Below are 23,748 nucleotides of genomic sequence, written 5' to 3'. Positions count from 1 at the left end.
TTTCCCTTGTTACTACCTTCCTCTGTATCCTAGCCACACTGTTCCTATCAGAAATAAATACATGGTGTTTTAAACAACAGAATCTCCCATAAAGAAACCATACATAACTCAAGTTCTAACAGAAGCATACTTCAATTAACAAGTTTAAAGACACAAACCCTACAAGTTTAAATTATTTGAGCTCCCGCCATAGTAAAAAGGTTTCTCGCTACCCTCCCAAAAGCAGTTCTGAAGCAAGTGTTGGTAGCTCACTCATGTCTGCCTCTTTACAACCCCATGGTCTGTCCATGGAATTCTCCAGGCAAGAATATTGGAGTTGGTTGCCATTTCCTTCTCTAGGGGACCTTCTCAACCCAGAGATCAAAACCAGGTCTCTTGCATTGCAAGCAGATTCTTTATCAACTGAGTCATCGGGAAATCCCAGTAGTTTTAAAGATGAGCTTCAATTTAGGAATGAGCTGTTTTTAAGCAACAGAAGAGCAAGGACTCAGATTAGGCCAAACTAAGGTCAACATTTACAACTGTACAGGATGGCAGTACCTAAAGGCACATAAAGTCATTCTTGGCTTCTCTCTACTAAGAATGGAAGAACAATTAAAAAAAAATTCTACTAAACATCAAAGAGAAGATCAACCCCAAAACTCATAAATCCATGAGAAGAGCTATCAAAGTATACCCCATAATTCACACAAACATAACAAGTATGTGGAAAATAATGCTGAACTTATCCTATAAATCCATAAAGTTACAGTATTTTCATGACTCATTTTTTTCTTGGGTGAATCCTATTTAAACAGCAAGAAAATTCTGATAAGTTTAGATACCTCCTTTAAGTAGTAACAGTCTCAGAAAATCCTAAACTTTAGCTTTAAATGCTATTTACACTTCTAATTTTAGCGTTAATTTCTAAAACATTTACCTTAAAATGCAATATTTTAAACCTCTAATGATCAACCCACTATTTTTGCATACTCTTTAAATCCCAACAAATGAGACAGTGTATTTACCAGAAAGTAAAAGCACATTTCTCTAGGTAAACCACTGGGGGTGCTATTTTACTCTGTTGTTCAGAAACAGTCAAAGTTTGTGAGAACTAAAAATTTTCTATTGTATATAGACTAGTTTTTTTTTTTAATTGAAGTATAATTGACATTCAACATCATATATTAGTTTCAGGTACACTTTATAGTAATTCAATATTCATATACATTTCAAAATGATCACTGATATCTAGTTACCATCTGTCACCATTCAAAGTTGTTATACTACTACTGACTGTATTCCCTATGCTATATATCATTATATCCCCATGACTTGAACTCTGTACCCCTTAATTGTCTTCATCTAATCACCTGCCCCCCAATCCACCTCCCCTCTGGCAACCACCAGTTTGCAAATCTTATATTTGTATATAATATACTGACTATAAATTATTCCACCACCACCAAATTCTATCCATTCAAGAATAGTTTTCTACTAACTTACTATTAACTAGGGGATGATATTTATATAAGGTAATTTTGACAACAAAATTCAATAATTAAAAGACCATCTAATTTTAAAAGACATTTCTCCGAAGATATATAGCCAGTATACATGAGATATTCAACATTATTAGTCATCAAGAAATGCAAATGAAAGCCACAAGATATCACACTGCACCCAAGCATATGGCCATAAACAAAAGGGAAAAAAAATCAAAATCAAGTGGTGCTGAATATGCACAGAAATTAAACACTCATACACAAGATGGAAAATAGTTTGGTTGTTTCTCAAAATAAAGTTAAACACAGAATTAAAAAAGGATCCAGCAAATTCCACTCCAAAACATATATTCAAGAGAACTGAAAATATATCTTCACAGAAAAACTTGTATATAAATGTTCATAGCAGCATTATTTATAATAGTCAAATTGTTCATCAAATGATGAATGGATAAATAAAATCTGGTATATCCATTCAAAACGAAGGGCTTACCTGGTAGCTCAGATGGTAAAGAATCTGCCTGTAATGCAAGACACCCAGGTTCAATCCCTGGGTTGGGAAGATCCTTGTAGAAGGAAATGGCAAACCATTCCAAAATTCTTGCCTGGAAAATGCCATAGACAGAGTAGACTGGCAGGGGGTGGGGGCTACAGACTATGGGGTTGCAAAGAGTCGGACACGACTGAGAGACTAACCACACACTTTCAAAAGGATGGACAGAAATAAATAATCCTAACCAAAAAAAAAAAAAAACAAGAAACAAAAACGATGAAGCACTGATACATTCTAAACCTGAGTGAACTTTGAAAACATTATGCTAAGAAAAAGGAGCCAATCACAAAACACCACATAGTGTATGACTTCATTTATATAATTTCTCCAGAAAAGGCAAATATAATAGAGACAGAAAGGCTGGCAGATGCCAAGTGCTAGGGAATGGACAAGTGTGGAGTTACTGACTGCTAGTACTATGTTTTTTTGGGGGGTGATTCAAATGTTCTGGAATTAGACAGCAGTAACAGTGGCAAAACCTGTGAATACGGTAAAAACCACTGACCTGTACACTGTAAAAAGATGAACTATATGGCATGTGGATTACAACTCAAAAAAAGGAAGAGTATTTTCTAACATTAAAACTAAAAACCTGTATAATGTATAATTTATTTAAAAGGACACTGAAAATCAACTATTCCAAATGAGTACTTCCTTGCTAAATCAATGTCTATGTCCCTTAATGGGAGGGTGGGTCCTGATCCCATCAATATCTTCAGAGTTTAACACAGTACACCTATAAGTGAATGGATAAAAATAATAAAGGAAAATAACACATTGAGTTGCAAACTAATCACACTTTTAAAAAATCCCCTAATGTTTTCTTTCCCTGAAAAGAAAAATATTAGGATTAGGTAATTAAAAGACAGTTTGACCAACAATGTCTTTTAAGAGCAAAGAATAAACATTATTTTTTTCTATTGTTTACCTGAAGATAATTTAAAAAACAAATCACCACCAGATCTAGACTATCCGTAACATATTTAATGGCAGAGGGAAAAGACAAAATGCAAATCCTCTTACTAGGAAGATAAAAACACAATTAAAAAATCAAAATTCACCAAAGCAAAGGAAAAGCAAAGTAATTAGGATAATGCTTTAAATAAGACAATGGCAATAACAAATGAAAAGAATACCACAGCAAATTTCCTTAGAACGGCCACCAGTTTGTAAAGCTTTCTATTTAAAGATTTTTGTGGTTATCACCATTAACATGTATAAAAACAACTGATGTCTCGTACACAGGGTTATTGTTACCATCTTTCTAAATTCCATATATATGCATTAGTATACTGTATTGGTGTTTTTCTTTCTGGCTTACTTCACTCTGTATAATAGGTTCCAGTTGGGGCTGGTGCACTGGGACGACCCAGAGGGAGGGTATGGGGAGGGAGGAGGGAGGAGGGTTCAGGATGGGGAACACAGGTATACCTGTGGCGGATTCATTTCGATATTTGGCAAAACTAATACAATATTGTAAAGTTTAAAAATAAAATAAAATAAAATAAAAATCCACAACTAATGTAAGTATATGATGCTATCATATACTTATATACATTAGCGTGAAATTATACATATATATGTGTATGTGTAAACTATAAAATAACATTAAAGAAAAAACATAAAATAAAGCAAACAATGATTTGTATTTCAAAAAAAAAAAACAACTGATGAATACAATTTGGTTTGGAAAGAGAGAAAATATTCCAAGTCAGTATTTACGTTAGTCCTTAGAAATGAGAGCAAATGCTACAAACTATGGTCATCAATTCGATGGCTTTTCTTCTATTTTTCACCTGAGGTCCAAGTAACACGTGAAGGCATACCATGGAGAGAGAAAAGAGGAAGGCAAGATGGTAGCCACTCATCTCCAACTTCAACTTTTTAACAATTCTTTTCTTTAATTAATTTAGCTGCAGCACACAGGATCTTCGCTGCAGAGCACAGACTCTCTCCAGTTGTGGCGCATAGGTTTCAGAGCCTGCCTGCTCAGCAGTTGTTGGGCACGGGTCTAGGTGCTCTGCATAATGTGGGATCTTAGTGCACTGACCAGGGATCGAACCAAGTCCCCTGCATTACAAGGTAGATTCCCAAACACAGGACCACCCGGAAGTCCCTTCAACTTTCTTAAGAAGCCAAGGCACTAGGAGAAATAACTCCTCATTCATTTAGGCACTAAACTAGCCAACTATGGCTAGGATAGTGGCACTGTGAGATTTCTGGGTGGCACCAGAAAACTGCCATCAACCTGTCCACCTCTGGGATCCATATCTTCTCTGTGCGCTGTCATGTTCCAACTCTTTGCAACCCCATGCACTGCAGCCCACCAGGTTCCTCTGTGGGATTCTCCAAGCAAATATACTAATATGGGTTGCTGTTTCCTACTCCAGGGGATCTTCCTCACCCTGGGATGAAAGACATCTTATGTCTCCTGCACTGGCAGGCAGGTTCTTTACCACCAGCACCACCTGGGAAATACATTGTGAGATTTTTGGGTGGCACCAGAAAACTGCCATCAACCTGCCAACCCCTGGGATCCACATCTTACATCCAACTGAAATATTTTCACCACTGATGGCTTCATCAAGACCCTGTCAAGTAAATGGTGTCCAATGTTCCCGGTCACCTAGCTTAGGCAAAGTCTACAGCTAAGAAGGAGCCTTCCGGGTTAGCGATAAGTGCTCCCCACTCCTTATCACTCTTCATGATTTTATAAAGATTGGGGAAATACAGAACAATCACACAGCTTTCAATTAGTTAAGCCCCTCTACCTCTGAACATAACATCCTTTAAGAAGCGGCATTCAATTATGTCTTGAGTCTTACCTCTTCTCCACTTTTTAGTTCCATATGAAAACTCGGTTCTTAGTTCAGAGCTCCAGAACCTATTTGGAGAAGGAATTAAAAGTCCCAGCAAAGATAAGTTGAATTGGAGACTAAGCTCCTGGCCTGTTGTCCTTGCCTTTGACAGGATGGTTCATCTTTTGGTTACAGAATAAACAATATGAAAATAGGAATTAGACAAGAGTCATTTTAAGATGGGCTTCCCTGGTGGCTCAGACAGTGAAGAATCCACCTGCAATGCGGGAGAGCTGAGTTGGATCCCGGATTGGGAAGATCCCCTGGAGGAGGGCATGGCAACCCACTCCAGTATTCCTGCCTGGAGAATCTCCATGGACAGAGGAGCCTGGCGGGCTATAGCCCATGGGGTCGCAAACAGTAGGAGACGACTGAGCAACCAAGCACACATTTTAAAATAATTTATATAAAATCTAGTCCGTGAATGGTAAATATTCTTTTGTGTTTTTAAAATCCTCATGTTGTCTTCTCTCTAAAATACCATCATGAAATAAAAAATGAACTCTTAATCATTCATCATTTAATGTATTAAGCAATGCTTTATGAAAAAAACTTTGTCCCAACAGAATATGGATTATAACTGGCATCTATTTAGATTTCAAGAACAATTTTAAAAAATTATTTGTTCCTATTTATAAACTCACAACAGAAATGAAAGGATTCTGGACTTGGCATACAGAACATTTATGGTCTCCATTAAGATTTTATACACACACATATATATAACCAGAACTCTCAAACTTGGAACGTAAAGTTGTAGAACCACTTTAGAAAACTGTTTAGCAATATCTACTAAAGATGAATTTATATATACTCTACGACCTAGCAATTCTACTCTAGTTATATACCCCAACAGAAACACATACATTCACCAAAAGATGTTATCAGGGTATTCAAAGAAACACTATTCATAATACTGGAGACTACTCAAATGCCCATTAACATCAGAATGGGTTACTAAATCATGTTAACTTCACACCATGGAATATCACACAGTCACATAAATAAACAAACTATAACAACATATAATATCACAGGTGAATATCATAAACATAATTATGTTGAGCAAGAGAAACCAGACACAGAGCTTTTATTGTGTGACTACACTTTATATAATAAAGATCAAAACCAGGCAAATCTAATCTGCCAGTTGAGTCGTTACCCTGGGTAGGGGCCCAACTGGAAGGGCACTTGAAATGAGCTTTTGGAGTGCTGGTAATGCTGCTGCTTGAACTGGGTACTAGCTAATGCGCATGTTTAGCCTGTGAAAGTTCACTGAGCTACAATACACACTTATGATTTGTGCATGTTTCTGCAGATAAATCACACTAGCAATTCCAGAAAGGTTGAGAAAAGGAGACTAGCAGAGGATTTATGAAACTGAGTCCCCCTAAAACTGAGTGCCTCTGCTCAGTTTATGATTAATCTCTCTCCTAAACTTTATCTATTCCTCTCAGAATTGAGGGCTATCAAAAAAAGGGGGGGAATGGAACAAAGCGGGACCCTGTGGGGCCTTTCTAGATATAAAAGCCCCTCTCTACATCCTGTTTCTTATTTGTAGAAAGGTTTCAGTCTCCCAGATCTTCCCGAAGTTCCAAAGACCAGACTCAAGCATTTAATGATTAGGAGAATAGTCAAAGGACTCCTAGTTCCTCCTGAAGGAATATAGATAACAATCTGATGCATACCTTTGAGCTGTTCTGCAGAAACTAGTAGAGTTTAGTGACTATGACATTAGAGTTTGTGGTAGTAGACCCCAAACCAGTTGGAACAAGAAGGTTGAGATTCCCAAAATATCACTGCTACCTCACGACCAACCAATCAGAAGGAGATCCAGGATCTCATCACATACATATCCAACCACCCTCCTACCCAACACCTATCTTTAAAAAGCCTTGCCTGAAAGCCATCAGGGAGTTTGGATCTTTTGAGCATGAGCTACCCAGTTCTCCTCGCTTAAAACCTGTAAATAAACCTTTATTTTTCTGTAAACACCTGCTGTCAGAACCTCACTTTCTGCACCACAGGAACATGCACCCTTGCTTGATTAACAGTTAATAGAGTAGACTGTCAGCCCTCTGCAGACTGGGACCTTTGCATGGTTCACTACTGTATTCACCCCAGCACTTAACAGGGAGTGGCAACAGCATGGATACTTTATTAGCACATGCTGACTAAATCAGGCATGGAGGTGTAGCTTTAACAGAAACCTACCTAAAGAAATGACAGCTAATCTTAATGCCATTTTAACTTACTAGTTTGTTTAAAAGTATTCATGCTGCTGCTGCTGCTAAGTCGCTTCAGTCGTGTCCAACTCTGTGCAACCCCATACACGGCAGCCCACCAGGCTCCCCCGTCCCTGGGATTCTCCAGGCAAGAACACTGGAGTGGGTTGCCATTTCCTTCTCCAATGCATGAAAGTGAAAAGTGAAAGTGAAGTAGCTCAGTCGTGTCCGACTCTTAGCGACCCCATGGACTGCAGCCTACTAGGCTCCTCTGTCCATGGGATTTTCCAGGCAAGAGTACTGGAGTGGGGTGCCATCGCCTTCTCCGAAAAGTATTCATATTACTTTACAAATCACCAAATAAATACAAAGCTAGGTATTAAGCCATATGGGGCTTCCCAGGTGGCTCAGCAGTAAAAAATCCACCTGCAATGCAGGAGACACAGGTTTGATCCCTGGGTCAGGAAGATCCCCTGGAGGAGGGCATGGCAACCCACTCCAGTGTTCTTGCCTGGAGAATTCCATGGACAGAGGAGCCTGGCAGGTTATGGTCCACAGGGTCGCAGAGAGTCATACATGACTGAAGCAACTTACTATGCATGCAACAAAAATAGAAACAAAGGAGAAATAACCTCTCCAATCTTTGGAAATAAAATATTTACCATAGTGTATTGGGTACAACTAGGTATTCAATAAACATTTGTGGTACATATGAAGGAAAATTGGTAATTAATCACACTGTAATTCCTGGAAAGTCTTCTGTTCTAAAAACCACCAATTGGTATATCAAAAAATGGAATTAAATTAAAATGGAGTCTAAATTAAAGAGTATAGTCAAATATACAAACCCTGAAAGTGACAGACATGTCCAGAATCCAGAGACTCATGCTAACTGCAGCCTTCCTGGCTCTGCTGGCCTCATGAGCTACCAGAGTTCTCTCAGTTATGCTTGCTTACTATCAGATGACGCTTAGAGTAGAGCACAATGGGGCAGAGATTATGGATGGGAAAAGAGTTTGCTGTAATTTAGCCCTCGTCTGGAGTTTCCCTTCTCTTGGAAGAACAATGAGAACCAAGAGGGAAATGCATTAAGCATTTCATATCTTTCCTTTTACCTCATCACAGAATGTTCTACTATGCAAGTGTGTAACTGCTTGCATTTTATAATCAACATCATTCAAAGACTTTATCAGGCCATGACTGATGCTTTTGACCTCATTAAACCAAAAACTTATCAAAGAAATGATAATCAAAAGAAGTAATTACAATCATAAGGTTCCAGTTAAAAATTGAACACATAGGTCTGTCTCTTATCCCTTCAAAAAAAGTGCAAGTGTTAGTCGCTCAGTCATGTCTAACTCTGCGACCCCATGGATTGTAGCTCGCCAGGCTCTTCTGTTCATTGGATTCTCCAGGCAAGAATACTTAAGTGGGTTGCCATTTCTTTCTCCAGGGGATCCTCCCGACCCAGGGATCAAACCTGCATCTCCTGCACTGCAGGCAGGTTCTTTACCATCTGAGCCACCAAAGAAGCCCCTTTATCCCTTCCAAAACCCTCTCAAATGCAAATGTTAGTCATTTTTTAATTTCTTTTTTGCCTCAAATTTAACAAAACTTTACTAACAGGAGAGGAAGCAGCAATAAAATCATGCAAGTTAGAAGCAGGATAGGTGAGAACTTACACAGCAGACCCAAGAAACCTGAATCCTAAACCAGGAAGCAGGAAAGCAACCTCTCTTGCACTGTACCCTCTCAAGGCTTAAGAACTGGTGGCAGCAGGTACCAGAGAAAGTAAGAGTGAAAATGAGATTTAAAAGCAGAAAGAGAAGTTGGAGACCCAGTTAAACACACACAGCTCCCAGAATCCCCATTAAGAGACTGGAGGTTTACTCTCTGGAGAGTGTGAGGCAGTAGAAGTCTGGACCAGAGACACCAGAGATTTGGATAAAGAATGGACTGTCAGAAAGGAGTGATTAAGTGAGAGACTTAGTTACTAAACCTTGGAATCTCCTAGTCTACCTCTGCCAATCAGCTCTTAGAATAGTAGCAGCCAGGCCTAAGCTCTGGGGAGAGACAGAAGAGAGACAGAAAAACACTGTCACTGAAAGAAACAATCTAGTTAGATTAAAAGGTAATAAGGCCTGTCAAGAAGCTCCATCACTCATAGTGAGCTTCCAAATTGCTCTACCAACTGTGTACTTTTAACCAAGCAGGCAAAGATCACCTACTTCTAACTCAAAGATTATAAAATACCAAAGCAAGGAGAATAAACGCAACACAGACGAAAGAATTATGCAGGAAAGCATAAACTTTAAAAAGAAAAACATTTCAATAATTTCAGAGAAACAAGAGAAAAAAATTAAAACCATAAAACATGGACAGTGTGCTACTAAAGGAAAGATTCTAACATTTACTGAGCATCTACTATATGTTGAACTCCATTCTCTGTCCTCAGTCGTGTCCGACTCTTTGTGATCCCATGGGCTGTGGCCCGGCAGGCTTCTCTGTCCATGGGATTCTCCAGGCAAGAATACTGGAGTGAGCTGCCATTTCCTGCTACTAAAAAAAAAGGGGGAGGGGGCAATTAAAGAGTTTTGAAAATTTTTTTAAAATATTAAAATTTTATCTAAGAGGTATAAAATTGAGACTATCCCATAGAAAGCTGAAAAAAAGTGAAAAATATGAGATTAAAAAAATTTTGAGAATCAGTATAAAAGAGTCAAGATCCAAAGAGAGAAAGGGGGGGGGGGGGAGCAGAGCAAAAAAAGTCAACCAAATACTTTTTAAAATTTCCCAGAACTGAAGGACATCAGCTTTTAGACCAAAAGGGCTCACTGAGTGCCTGGCAAGACGGACGTAAACAGATCTATACCAAGGTACACAGTGAGATTTAACAACACTGGGAACAAAAGGAGTTCCTAAAGGCTTCCAGAAAAACAGAAAGTAGGTCACATTTAAAGAATCAGATGTCACAACTGGCTTCAGTCTTCCTAATAGTGGAACCCAGAAGGCAATGGAACAAATGGCTTCAAAATTCTAAAGGAAACTATTTTCAACCTAAAAGCCTAGAAATCAAGTAAGGGTACAGACTAAAAAAAAAAAAGTCTTAGATGTTCAAAGTCTCAACAACAACAAAAAAGTTTAACTCATGCATTCTTTCTCAGAAAAGTACTAGAGGGTGTCTTCTATAGAAATGAGACAATAAATCAAGAAAAAAAAAAAGTGTGAATCAAGGCAGGGGACTTCAATTCTAAAAACTGGAAAAGGAAGTCTTAGGATGACAACTAAACAGCAGACCTTGAAAGCAGTCTTATAGTACAGGTCAAAAAAACAGGAAAGAGGGACTTCCCTTGCAATCCAGTAGTTAAGACTCCATGCTTCCACCGCACAGGCCTGGATCTGATCCCTAGTTGGGGAACTAATACCCACATGCAGCCAAAAACAACCCAAAAAAGAGCCACACATCCCCCACCCAACAATGAAATCAATAAAATACCTGATGTTTGAACATATCAAAAAATTAAGATTAAGTGAGAGTCTGAGGATGATTCATGCCATAAGCAATTTATGATATATACCCAGAAAATTAGGCAAACAAAAAAAATTGTGGTTAACTTTAGGGAAAATAAGGTACTGTTAAGCAAGTAAAACTAATCACAGCATACAATATATCTCAGCTGTAAACATTATTATTTTAAATTACTGTAAATACTGAATATTGATCTAACTACAATATGGATATAACTATACTAGAAAGATGGACCTTTGTTGGCAAAGTAAAGTCTCTGCTTTTGAATATGCTATCTAGGTTGGTCATAACTTTCCTTCCAAGGAGTAAGCGTCTTTTAATTTCATGGCTGCAGTCACCATCTGCAGTTTGGAAGGAATGATGTTAAAGCTGAAACTCCAGTACTTTGGCCACCTCATGCGTAGAGCTGACTCACTGGAAAAGACTCTGATGCTGGGAGGGATTGGGGGCAGGAGGAGAAGGGGACGACAGAAGATGAGATGGCTGGATGGCATCACTGACTCGATGGACATGAGTCTGAGTGAACTCCGGGAGTTGGTGATGGACAGGGAGGCCTGGTGTGCTTCGATTCATGGGGTCGGCAAAGAGTCGGATATGACTGAGTGACTGAACTGAACTGATACTAGAAAGGTACAGAGACAGGAAATGGAAGCATACGCAGTTGTGGTAAACCAGAGCTAAACCCTTAAATCTCCTAGTGGTCAATTTTTAAAATGCTGAAAACTGAAATCAAGAAGTAATATCTTATGGTTTTTACCTTCACAAATAATAACAAAACAGCAAAAGAAAGAGCTAAGAAACAGGCAAAAGTAAGCAGGAGACTGCTGTTTTTGGTAACAAGCCTGTAATATCTGATTCTAACCTATATGTAAGAATAACTGTATGTAAGATACGAAAACAAAATATTTAGGTTGGTGCAAATGTAACTGCAGGGCTATATTCTTGCCTGGAAAAACCTATGGACAAGGGAGCCTGGTGTGCTACAGTCCACAGGGTCACAAAGAACTAGACACAACTGAGCACATACACACAAACGTAATTGCAGGTTGGGACTGTAGGAATTTTAAATTATTGTAACCAAGTTCTATATAGTTATATGTCATTATAACTATGACAAACCTAGACAGCATATTAAAAAGCAGAGACATTACTTTGCCAACAAAGATCCATCTAATCAAAGCTATGGTTTTTCCAGTAGTCACATATGGATGTGAGAGTTGGACTATAAAGAAAGCTGAGCGCTGCAGAATTGATGCTTTTGAACTGTGGTGTTGGAGAAGACTCTTGAGAGTCCCTTGGACTGCAAGGAGATCAAACCAGTCAATCCTAAAGGAAATCAGTCCTGAATATTCATTGGAAGGACTAATGCTGAAGCCAAAACTCCAATACTTTGGCCACCTGATGTGAAGAACTGACTCACTGGAAAAGACCCTGATGCTGAGAAAGACTGAAGGCAGGAGAAGAAGGGGATGACAGAGGATGAGATGGTTGGATGGTATCACCAACTCAATGGACATGAGTTTGAGCATGCCAGGAGTTGGTGATGCACAGGAAAGCCTGGCATTCGGCAGTCCACGGGGTCATAAAGAGTTGGATGTGACTGAGCGACTGAACTGAACTGATAACTAAGTTCAAACACACCTTTATTAATCAAAATAGGAACCATTATAATCAGCACATTTTTGTCAACAAAAAATAAGTTTGTTTATTCATGTAGCATAAAAATCTGTGCTTTGGGATTTGACAAACTCTCGGAATGCATTTTCTACCTCCTGCTGTTTGTAGAAGCATTTTTCTCTGCAAAAAAGTTGTCAAGATGCTTGAAGAAGTGGTACTCAGCTGACAAGAGGTCAGGTGAATATGGCAGATGAGGCAAAATTTCGTAGCCCAATTCATTCATTAGGAGCATTGGCTGTGTGACATGCAGTCAGGCGTTGTCATGCGGTAAAACTGGGCCCTTACTGGGCCCAGCATCTGTTGACCAATGCTGGTTGCAGGCAGGCATTTCATTGATTTGCTAAGCATACTTCTCAGATGTAATCATTTTGCTGGGATTCAGAAAGCTGTAATGGATCACACCAGCAGCAGACCACCAAATAGTGACCATGACCTTCTTGGGGTACAAGTTTGGCTTTGGGAAATGCTTTGAAACTTCTTCTAGGTCCAACCACTGAGCTGTTTATCACTGGTTGCATAAAATCCCTTTTTGTCACAAGTCACAATCTGATAGCGAAATGGTTTGCTGTTGTTGTGTACAATAAGAGAAGACAATACTTCAAAAGGACGATTTTTTTATTTGCAATCAGCTCATGAGGCACCCACTTATCAAGCTTTTTCACCTTCCCAATTGGCTTCAAACGTTGAAGAACCATAGAATGGTCAACACTGAGCTCTTCGGCAACTTCTCGTGTAGTTGAAAGAGGATCAGTTTCACTGCTTGCTCTCAGTTGGTCGTTGTCAACTTCCGATGGCTGGAAACTATGCTCCTCATCTTCAAGGCTCTCATCTCCTTTGCAAAACTTCTTGAACTACCACTGCACTGCACATTCATCATCAGTTTCTGGGTCAAACATGTTGCTGATGTTGTGAGTTGTCTCCAATACTTTATGACTCATTTTGAACTCAAATAAGAAAATAGCTCGAATTTGCATTTTGTCTAACGTCATTTTCCTAGTCTAAAATAAATACAAAATAAACAGCAAGCAGTATCATTAGCAAAAAAATATAAAGTGCAAAATGTACATTAAAATGATTTATAACAATCACATTTAAGAATGTATTCCAATAACAAACAGCAAAGTCCAACAATGCAAAATTACAATTACTTTTGTATCAACCTAATAAACAGAAAAAAGGTTTAAAATGTGGTTACAAAATGTGTCATGAAAGGGGAATCTAGTATTCACGGGAAACTAACCAGAGAGAGGGGAGGAACTCAAACTCCCCTTAGGACAGACTACCTAAACTGAGAGGGGCACTGGGAAGAAGGCAGCATTCCAGGTAGAGGAAGAGGAGGGTTCCTGGCCAGAAAAGGTGATAGGTGATTTTTCTAGCAAGTGAAACAAGTTCCCCAGGGAAACAACAAATCATGAGAGTCCATCTCTACCCGCTTCTCCCAAGTCCTGGTCTCCCCACCTACCTCTTACCCGTCCTTCAAGGCCAAGCTCAAGCTCCATCTTCTCAGAAGCTTCCTGCAAGTCTCTGGAAGAGATGATCTCTTCCATCTCAAAATGATGCCATTTATCCACTATCTTATTCTCTTAATTAATGTAATTAATATTACATACCATAATACATTCTCAGGGATTGAAGTCATTCAACAGGTATTTAATGAATAGTTACTATATACAAAAAACTGTGCTGGTCACTAAGAGTAAGGGAAGGATGAAAAGGAAGGAAAGAAAACAAAAAAAGCAGGAGTCTTCAGGTGCAATGAACACAGACTGTGGTTTCTAACATCATTCTCCAATAAAAGGAACCAGGGTTCTTTGAAGAAACAGCTGATCCCAGGATGGTTCAGGAACTATACATGGTAAGTCTGGTGCCAAAAAGTTAAGAAGTGCTTTAAAAACCACAAAGATGGAGCTCTGTCAAAGGGATACAAGTACCAACTGAAGGAGATCCTAATGGCAAAAGCTAGAACAACCTAACAAAATAGTGCTGGCTTATAATTCAAATAACATTAATGAGCCCATACCAGTATTAATGAATAAATAAAGTAATGAAGAAGAGACAAATGTCCCATGCAGAAAAATTCCAAATAACTTAATGTAGACACATTACCCTCAATGAGGTGGTGGAACTTAACTCCCCAATCCTTAAGTATAAGCTGTACATAGTGAACACAGTGATTCCTTCCAAAAAGCACAGTACAAAAGGGGAGGGGGAAGGTGAAGTCATTTTATGTAGAGAGATTTGACAAACACTACTTTAACCAGGTGATCAAGGTCAACATCAACCATGATAAGTTGTTGATATTATGTTGACAGTATGCATTCTTGATATGATGTGATGAAAACAGCAGTTTACCTCTGTGTGGCTTCCGCCCCAAATCTAATCATGAGAAAAGCATCTAACAAATCCCAAAGAAAGGACATCCTACAAATAACTGACTAATACTTCTTAAAAATGTCAAGGTCATCAAAAACAAGGAAAACTTGAGAAACTGTCACAACCAAGAGAAGTCTATGGAGATATGACGACCTAATGTAATGTGGAATCTGTACAGACTCCTGAAACAGAAAAAAAGACATAGATAAAAATTGAAAATCTTAATAAAGTATGGACTTTAGTTAATAATTGGAGAAGGAAATGGCAGCCCATTCCAGTATTCTTGCCTGGAAAATCCCATGGACCGTGGAGACTGGTAGGTTACCATCCATGGGGTCGCAAAGAGTCGGACATGACTGAGCAACTTCACTTTCACTTACACTTAGTTAATAATAACATATCAATATTGGTTCATTGCTGCTGCTGCTGCTGCTAAGTCGCTTCAGTCGTGTCCGACTCTGTGCGACCCCATAGACAGCAGCCCACCAGGCTCCCCTGTTCCTGGGATTCTCCAGGCAAGAACACTGAAGTGGGTTGCCATTTCCTTCTCCAATGCATGAAAGTGAAAAGTGAAAGTGAAGTCACTCAGTCGTGTCCGACTCTTAGCGACCCCATGGACTGCAGCATACTAGGCTCCTCCGTCCATGGGATTTTCCAGGCAAGAGTGCTGGAGTGGGGTGCCATTGCCTTCTCCAATTGGTTCATTAATTGTCAACAAATGTACCATACTAAAATGTTAGTGGGAAAACTGGGTCTGGTGTATACAGAAACTATACTACCTTCAATGTTTCTGAAAATCTAAAAATGTTACAAAAAGTAAAGTTTATTTAATATTTTTTTTTTAAGGAAAGGAAAAAAGCCTAAAGAACACATCCCAAAGGTGCAAAGCAGTCAGGCCTCTGGGGAAAAGAATGGGAGGGAAGTCAAGCTTTCCTTTACAAGTTACTATTTGACCCTAGAATATGAAGAATGTATCTGTGTGCTATTCTGTAACAAGAAATGTTCAACGTTATTGCCACATTTAAGTACTGAATGACAAATAAAATGAAATTGTTATTAAACAGAAACCACTCCTTAAACTTTTGTACTTTATTTATTTGGCTGCATCAGGTCTTAGTTGCAGGAAGAAGTACCCTCGCTGCATTATGGGAGATCTTTCGTTGTAGCTAAGGGCTCTAGTTGTAGCCTGCAGGCTCAGGAATTTCGGTGTGCAGGCTAATCCTACAGCATGTAGGATCTTAGTTCCCCAACCAAGGATCCAACACGCGCCCCCGGAATTGAAAGGCAGATTCTCAACCACTGGACCACCAGGGAAGTCCCATCAACCTTTATGTTTCTATTCATAAACTATCCAATCTCCAGAAAGACCTCCAAATCACATTTAAGCCACTGATTAACTACCAACTGATAATACTGCAATACACAAATTTAAAAGAAAAACTGTCAAAGATTATACTAAACTGCTAGGGGAAAATATATAATACAGTAAGAAAATATTTCACTAGAAATGTTCTTAAATTTGATCAATACTGAGAGCTAGTATCTAAAACTTTAAATTGTGGTACTCAAAAAAAAAATGAGTCAGTCTAATTGTAACAGCAGGACGTGCAAAGTGAAGTCTGTTAACAGTTGGTGAAGGCAACAACATACACTATACATCTATCTACACAGCCATGAGAAGCAATTAATTACAAATGGACTGTGTAAAATTCAACAGATTCAATACATGATATTCACCAACTGCCTGGTATACTGGCAAAAGTAACCTGAGAATAAGGATGAGATCACCAAGTTGATTCTTTGCATCAATCTCTAATTAAAGTGTTAAAAGTTGTTTTATCTAAATGAGCATTATCCATTACTACAAGAATATGGTTCCACTAAACAGTTATACTGTTCAAAGATAATATAAGAATAAATTATTAAGAAACTGAAGTAATCATTTTAAAGCCCTAAGAACAAGTAAATCAGAGAATGGCACTTGAATTTCTCTAAGTCTTTCCTCTTTTAATTAGCAAAATACAATATTACTCTCATGGTAGGGTTATTTTATAATCTAATTTAATGTAGAGTAATGTTATATTGGTGATGTTCAGGATAATGTAATTTGAAGTTATATGCAGGGAAACCAATGGGTGGCATCAGTTTAGACAATGCCAGATTTTCCTAGAGTACTTCACCGAGAGTTAGATACAATGGAGAGTTGAAGATCTGCAGCTCCTGTCACTCACAAATCCTGGTTCTGCATTCATGACAAATTATACAAAAGTGCTTTCATGATGTACTTCCTCATGTGATAATATATGCTTAAAATATCATACCATTGCCTTTTAGAGTTACACACAGAAATATTTATGGATGAAATGACGTGATTTCTAGAATTTGCTACAAAATAATAGACAGTATAAATGAAAAAGTTAACTATTTGTTGATTGTTGAAGCTGAGTGATGGGTGTGTAAGTTTTATTACACTAAATTTTTGTATATGCTTGAAATTTTACAAAGTAAAAAGTTGACAATATAAATAAATACTAACAAATTACTCTTAGAAGCAACCCAAGTGCTCATCAACTATTGGGTTAAGAAGACATGAGATACAAACACACACACACCCCCCCCACACCTTCTTAATATATACACACAACGGAATATTATTCCACCACAAAAAAGAATGCAATACTGCCATCTGCAGCAAGTAGGTGAACCTAGAGAATAATATGCTTAGTGAAGTCAGTCAGATAAAGACAAATACTGTATACCACTTACATGTGGAATCTGAAAAATAATAAAAAAGAATGTAAATGCCAACGAACAGACTCACAGATTTAGAAAACAAACTTGTAGTTACCAAAGGGGAAAGGGAAGCAACCACAAACTAGGGGTGTGAGATTAATAGATACAAACTACTATATGTAAAATAAATAAGCAACAAGAATATACATATACAGGGAATTATACTCATTATCTTGTAATAACCTATAATGGACTATAATCTGAGAAAATACCAAACCACTATGCTATACACCTTAAACTAACACAGTATTGTAAACCAATTACAATTTTAATAAAGAAACAAATTACGCCTACAACTCAGTAACAAAAAGCAAACAATTAAAAAATTTGAATGTTTGAATTTGCCCAATTCAAAAATTGGCACAGGATCTGAATACACATCTCTCCAACATGTACAAATGGCCAAGAAGCACATAAAAGATGTTCAGTTTCACTGATCATTAGGGACATGCAAACCAAAATCATTATGAGATGCCACTTCACACCCAGGCTTTATCAAAAACAAAAACAAAACACAAACGGAAAGCATACGTGTTGATGAGGATGTGACAAAATTGGAATTCTTATGCATTGCTGGTGGGAATATAAAACAGTGCATTGCTATGGAAAACAGTATGGCAGTTTCTCAAATAATTAAAAATAGCAATACCATAGTGAAAGTGAAAGTCACTCAGTCGAGTCCGGCTCTTTGTGACCCCATGGACTGTACAGTCCATGGAATTCTCCAGGCCAGAATACTGGAGAGGGTAGCCTTTCCCTTCTCCAGCATATCTTCCCAACCCAGGGATCGAACCCAGGTCTCCCGCGTTGCAGACAGATTCTTTACCATCTGAGCCACCAAGGAAGTCCAAGTAAAGTGGAGTGGTAACCTATCCCTTCTCCAGGGGACTTTCTTGAAGCAGTGAACAAACTGGGGTATCCTGCATTGCAGGTGGATTCTTTACCAGCCAAGCTACCAAGGAAGCAATACCATGTAATACCAACAATTCCACTTCTGCATATATATCTAAAAGAACTCAAAGCTTGGACTCTTTTGAAACTTATTTACCCATTATTCACAGCAGCATTATTCACAATGGCTAAAATGTATTGACAGATGAAATAAAATATAGTATACACATACAATGGATATTATTTAGCTTTAAAATGAAATGAAATTCTGACACATGACACAATGTGGATGGACCTTGAGGACATTATGCTAAGTGATATAAGCCCGTCACAAAAGGATAAATACTGTATTACTCCACCTATATGAGGTACTCAGAGTAATCAAATTCACTGATAGAAAGCAGAATGGTGGCTGTCAGGGGGTTGGGGAGGGGGAAATAAGACAGTTACTGTTTAAGGGGGTAAGGATTTTCTGGAAATGGATGCTGGTGAAATTAAGGCTGCACAACTAAGTAAGTATACGAAACAAAATAAAAATTAAAAAAAGAGCCACAGAGGCGCCATTCACTCCCTTCCTCCAGAATCATGACATCATTTTACACTTGAACATGCAAAATGTTTGGCCTGCCCGAGATGAAATTCTTTCCCTCATTTCTCAAAACCTTCCTTCACGATCCTGAAAGAATGTACCCAAAGCCGATCTACAACGCCAGCAGACTACAATACAGACTTATTAGTGATGCCATAAGCAACTCACTTATTTAGCAGGCAGAGAGTCATCTAAAACAAACATTCTGCAGCCTGTTTTTAAGCAGATCCAGCAGTGTCATCATTGCCTACTTTCACTGGTTTTAAATCCAAATATCTCTAAACATATCAGGAAGTAAGTATTTGGGAAGATGCACGATATAGCCCACGATTTACTACAGTGAGGCAAACGCAGCTTGGAATGGATGAACAGGGTAAATGGCCTCAGAGAGGGCAGCACACAACAAGGTTTTCAACACTAGGCCTCCCTAGAGCTTTCTGAAAGCGCGTCAGAAGGTATGGCCACACAAGCTCATGTTTCAAATCGCAAAAAGAGAAAAAAATAAAGCCACAGGAAATTTATGAGCCCCAGCTATCTGTGTAGTCTGGGGTGATGCTAAATTCCAATTAGGGACATACTGCTCTACCAATCAAAAGACCATAAAGGCAAAACAATTGGTTGCAATTATGAATGAATCATAGTTTTCTCCTACATTTACTTCATTAGAAGACCAGCTCAATTTGACTAACCATATCAAATAGAAGTCAGAGGTCCCTTTGTGACACCCAAAAAGTACCATGCTATCAGGCTGCCTAGACAATTTAATAACATTCCATAATTCGAAAGCCTTTTAAATATGTATATTCTCTGACCAAGCATTTCCACCCACTAGAAATTTATACTAAGGAAATAGTTGAAGATGTATGTAAAAGAAACTTTAGTGATTGAAAAAAATTATAAACACCCTTAGAGACCAACAATAGGCAACTGATTAAATTACGGTCTAGCCATACAATTGCATGCTATGCAGATGTTAAAATATGAACCCATCTCATTATACAGCTATAGTGTCTGCCTTTCTACACACAGGTGCTCAATACACACACATGCAAACTTGAGAAGGCAAATGTGTTTCAGAACATGTGGGTATGTAAACACACATGTACACATATGCACAAAGTGTGTGAAAGTATCATCAGAGGCCCATAAAACTGCCATGTATGTATAAAGATGTGCCTGTGTACGTATGTATGGGTGTATAAGACAATACAAATGTATATGTATATATCTGCTAACGTACATGCTTATATTTGGGCCATAAGCCTGTGTTTAAGTAGTTGAGTGTGTATTTACCCTTGTAATCACTGCTTAGAAGCGGTGACCTTGAGCAAGTTACCGAGCCTCCAGAGAGTCTTGACTTCGTCATTTAACATCATCTATACAACATCAAACACTGTCTCAAAGGGGTTCTGTGAGGATTAAGTGAAATAATGGATGTAAAGTACTTAGTACCATGACTGGCACAGAGTAAATGCTCAATCAATATTAACTTTCCTTATCTGGACACATACACTGATCTACCCTTGTGTATATTTACACAGCTGTAAGTACACAAAGATACACAAAATATTAACTTTGGTTATCTATAGGTGATAGGTTTTTGGTGTGGGGTTTTGGTTTTGGGGTGTTTTTTTTTTGGCTTTCGTATTTTGCGTATTTTCTAGGAATGTCAGTTCTTTTTTTCATTCTATTTTTGAAGATTTCTTCAAAACAATGATTTTTTTTTTTAAGTAAAAAAGATGGCCTGTCCTTAAGATACCTCAATTTTGCATATTTAAAGCTATTAACCACTACACCAAGAAATACGTAATTTTAATACTTCACCATTTTTTGCTTCTAGCAGTATGTCAACATTACCTAATAGCTCAAGAAGATGGCAGTAAAAAGAAAAGCCTCAGCTTTTTGCTTGTTTGCTTTATCCTAGGCAGGATGAAAGAATGAACTAGATCACAATATGCGATACATGTGACCTGTGAACACCTCGGTGACAGTTAAGTGATACCTGTCATTTGTATTTTACTAAAGCAGAGAGGAACCCAGGGCCTTGCCCAAGGTCATACAAAAAAGCACGTAGCCCAGGCTGTGAGAGAATTAAGGACTAGACTGCACTGCCACAATTTGAGCGTGCTTATGAAACCAAAAAGCTAAATTCTTAAAATTAGTCATATGAGGAGTCAGGCTGTAGGAGGGAGGAAATTACAACACTGAGCTGATGATAGCAAAAAAACCCAGCAACTGGCCCCACCAGGATTAATCTACATGTTTTAATCATATTGGTTTTCCTCACTTATAAAACATAAAACTGTAGATCATCTATGATAGGACATTTAATTTCATAAAAGCACAATTCCATTTATATGCAAATTAAACTGAAAGCATCTGAAAAAACTGCACGCAGATACCTGCGATTCCAGTCAACATCAGTTAGCCACCTGGATCAATTCCCACAATTACGATGCGTTAAATACCTCTAAAAACCCTGCAAAATGTCTCCCTCGAATTTCCGAGGGAAATCAGGCTACAGACAGGCGAGTAAAACAAGCAGCTTTTTTCCCTAGGGCTTCAATTAAGAAATTATACCCGAGATAATAATCCACCCATCCCCTATACATTTTCTCCCCAGCTATGCTATTCAATTTCTTTAAACGTCATTTCCAAGCTTGGAAAACACACAGCCGGGCACACGCCCTGCAGCCTGCAATGTTACGTAGTTCGACATTTTAGGGGCATCACTAGTTAAACATCGCGTTTTCCAAATCTATTGCGAACTGGGACTTGTCCCTCGTATCATTTTGTCTTTAAATGCAAGCGAGGGGAATGGGTTTTGACGAGCAGACTAGGCTCTGAAACCCTAAGTAATCGCATCTCACTGCGGAGAGCTGTCGGCAGCAGCAGCAGCGATTTTAATCTTCTCTCCACGTAATTTCCTTTACATTTCACGTTTTTGGCTTGGTGTTTTTTTTTTTTCCCCCTTTTCCAGTGACATCAAATTCAACGTGGAAAAAGGCAAACTGAATGCCCTCAGGTCAAAGCCTCCGGAGGGTGTCGGGTTCTGACTCGGCGACCCGCCCGCCGTGGGAAATGCGGAAAACACTGCAGGGCGGAGGTTTTTCCACCGTCCGACTCCCGCCCCGCGTCGCGGAGGGACGGTCCCGGCCCGCGGCCGCCTCGAATCCGAGCCCGGGGCCCGCCCGGCCGGCCCAGGCCCAGCGCGGCCTGGCAAGCCGCGGAGTCGAGTTGGCTACAGGCGGGGCCGGAGAGGAGGCCTTAAGCGGCCAGCGGGCAGGGCCGGGCCGGGGTCGGGGGTGGGGGTGGGGGGGCACTTGGGCGCTGCTCACCTGCTGGTACCGGTTGCCGCAGGCTGGCTCCACCGCCGCCAGAGCCGCCAACGCCAACGCCATGGCGCAGCCGGCTGCAGGGAAGGAGGGCGAGCGAGCGAGCTGAAGGGGCGCGGGCGCTGCGGCCTGGGGGCGTCGGGAGGCCGACTGGGACGCGCCTCGGGTGGGTCTCGGTGGCCGCCGCCGCTACCAGGCCAGCCGCTCTCCTCGGGTAGTGAGCGCCGCCGCCGCCGCTGAGGCTCAGACGCGGCCCCTGGGGAGGAGGCGGGGACAACGACGACGACGCTGCGCCGCCGCCCCGCCCCCGACTCGCGCAGCCCGGCCCGTCAGGCCCGGCCTCGCCCGGCGGTGCAGCTGCCAGCCGTGGGCTCCGCCCGTCGTTCCGCTCCCCGAGGCTGAGGCGTCGGAGTCGGTTCCTTCCAAAACAGGTTGCAGGTCACCGCAGAGAGGGCGACGCTGATGATGGGTGCCTGGTTCTAAGCACCAAGCTTTCTCTGCGTGCTACTTTGAACCCTCCTCACACACCCCAGACAGAGGCCACAGCCCCATTTTAGAGGTCGTTGGTGCCCAGGGAGATTGACAGTCTCCCACAGCAGCCATCTGACCCCTAGTATCTATCTGGCTGCAGTATCTCAGTTCTTATCCACTTCCTTCTTGTCTGCCATCCTCCGTAGACTAGTGGTCAGTTCACTACAGGGCAGAGGCTAAATCCGGTTCAATGACTGTGGAAAGCATGTGTATTTCACCTTTCTGTGTCCATAAATTGTTTTATTTGGAACACAGCCGCTCCAGTTTGTTTACTATGGCCTGCAAATCCTAAATTACTTATTATCTGGCCCTTTATCGAAAAAGTTTGCTGACCCTAAATCCTGGAAAACTTCTTGACCCCTGGGTGATCATAATAGCATCCCCTATTTTTATGTAGTCCTTTAGTGTTTTAACAGCCTCTGTGGATATAGACACGATGTTTTCTGAACCAAAGCTCTCTGAGGTGGTGTCATGAAAGGCAAAACTTCAAAGATATAGACTTGTGAAGAGCTTTCCAGGAGGAACATATATGCAAAGACGGTGAGGAAAGTGAGAGGTTGCCTTGTGGAAGAACGGAAAGGAGGCAGCAGAAGGGCCGTATAGGAGATACAGTTATTGATGTTTCACAGATGGGGGGAGTTATGCTTGAAGACATTAGATATTTTATGCAAGAACGCAGAGCTGGTAAGGGGTAAAATTGGGTTATAAACTCATCAAGCTAGCTTTCTTAACCATTATCATACAATCAAATTATAAACTTTGAAAAGATGACACTATTTATCTTTGAAATATTTTGGTATCTCCCATAGCATCTAGCACAGTATAGTTATTGATCCTGGAACAGGCATTTGAGGTCTGCTGTTTCTATCATACCCAGCCACCTGGATTGCTTCTACCCACATGGCCAACA

At 39.8% G+C, this 23,748-nt stretch overlaps 1 protein-coding gene across 1 annotated transcript in view; it reads right to left on the bottom strand.

The window, feature by feature from the left end:
- Window positions 1-22,585, bottom strand: part of NDFIP1 (Nedd4 family interacting protein 1) — a 50,855-nt gene extending 28,270 nt beyond the window's left edge. The window contains exon 1 of the mRNA XM_070374530.1: window positions 22,311-22,585. Within this exon, the coding sequence (XP_070230631.1) occupies window positions 22,311-22,373 (63 nt within the window). The 5' untranslated portion in view covers window positions 22,374-22,585. The remainder of the gene's footprint in view (window positions 1-22,310) is intronic.
- Between the last annotated feature and the right edge of the window lie 1,163 nt (window positions 22,586-23,748).

This window comes from Bos mutus, chromosome 7 (genome assembly GCF_027580195.1).
Source record: "Bos mutus isolate GX-2022 chromosome 7, NWIPB_WYAK_1.1, whole genome shotgun sequence".
In the NCBI taxonomy this organism is placed as follows: Eukaryota; Metazoa; Chordata; class Mammalia; order Artiodactyla; family Bovidae; genus Bos; species Bos mutus.
This window is presented reverse-complemented; position numbering and strand designations above follow the sequence as displayed.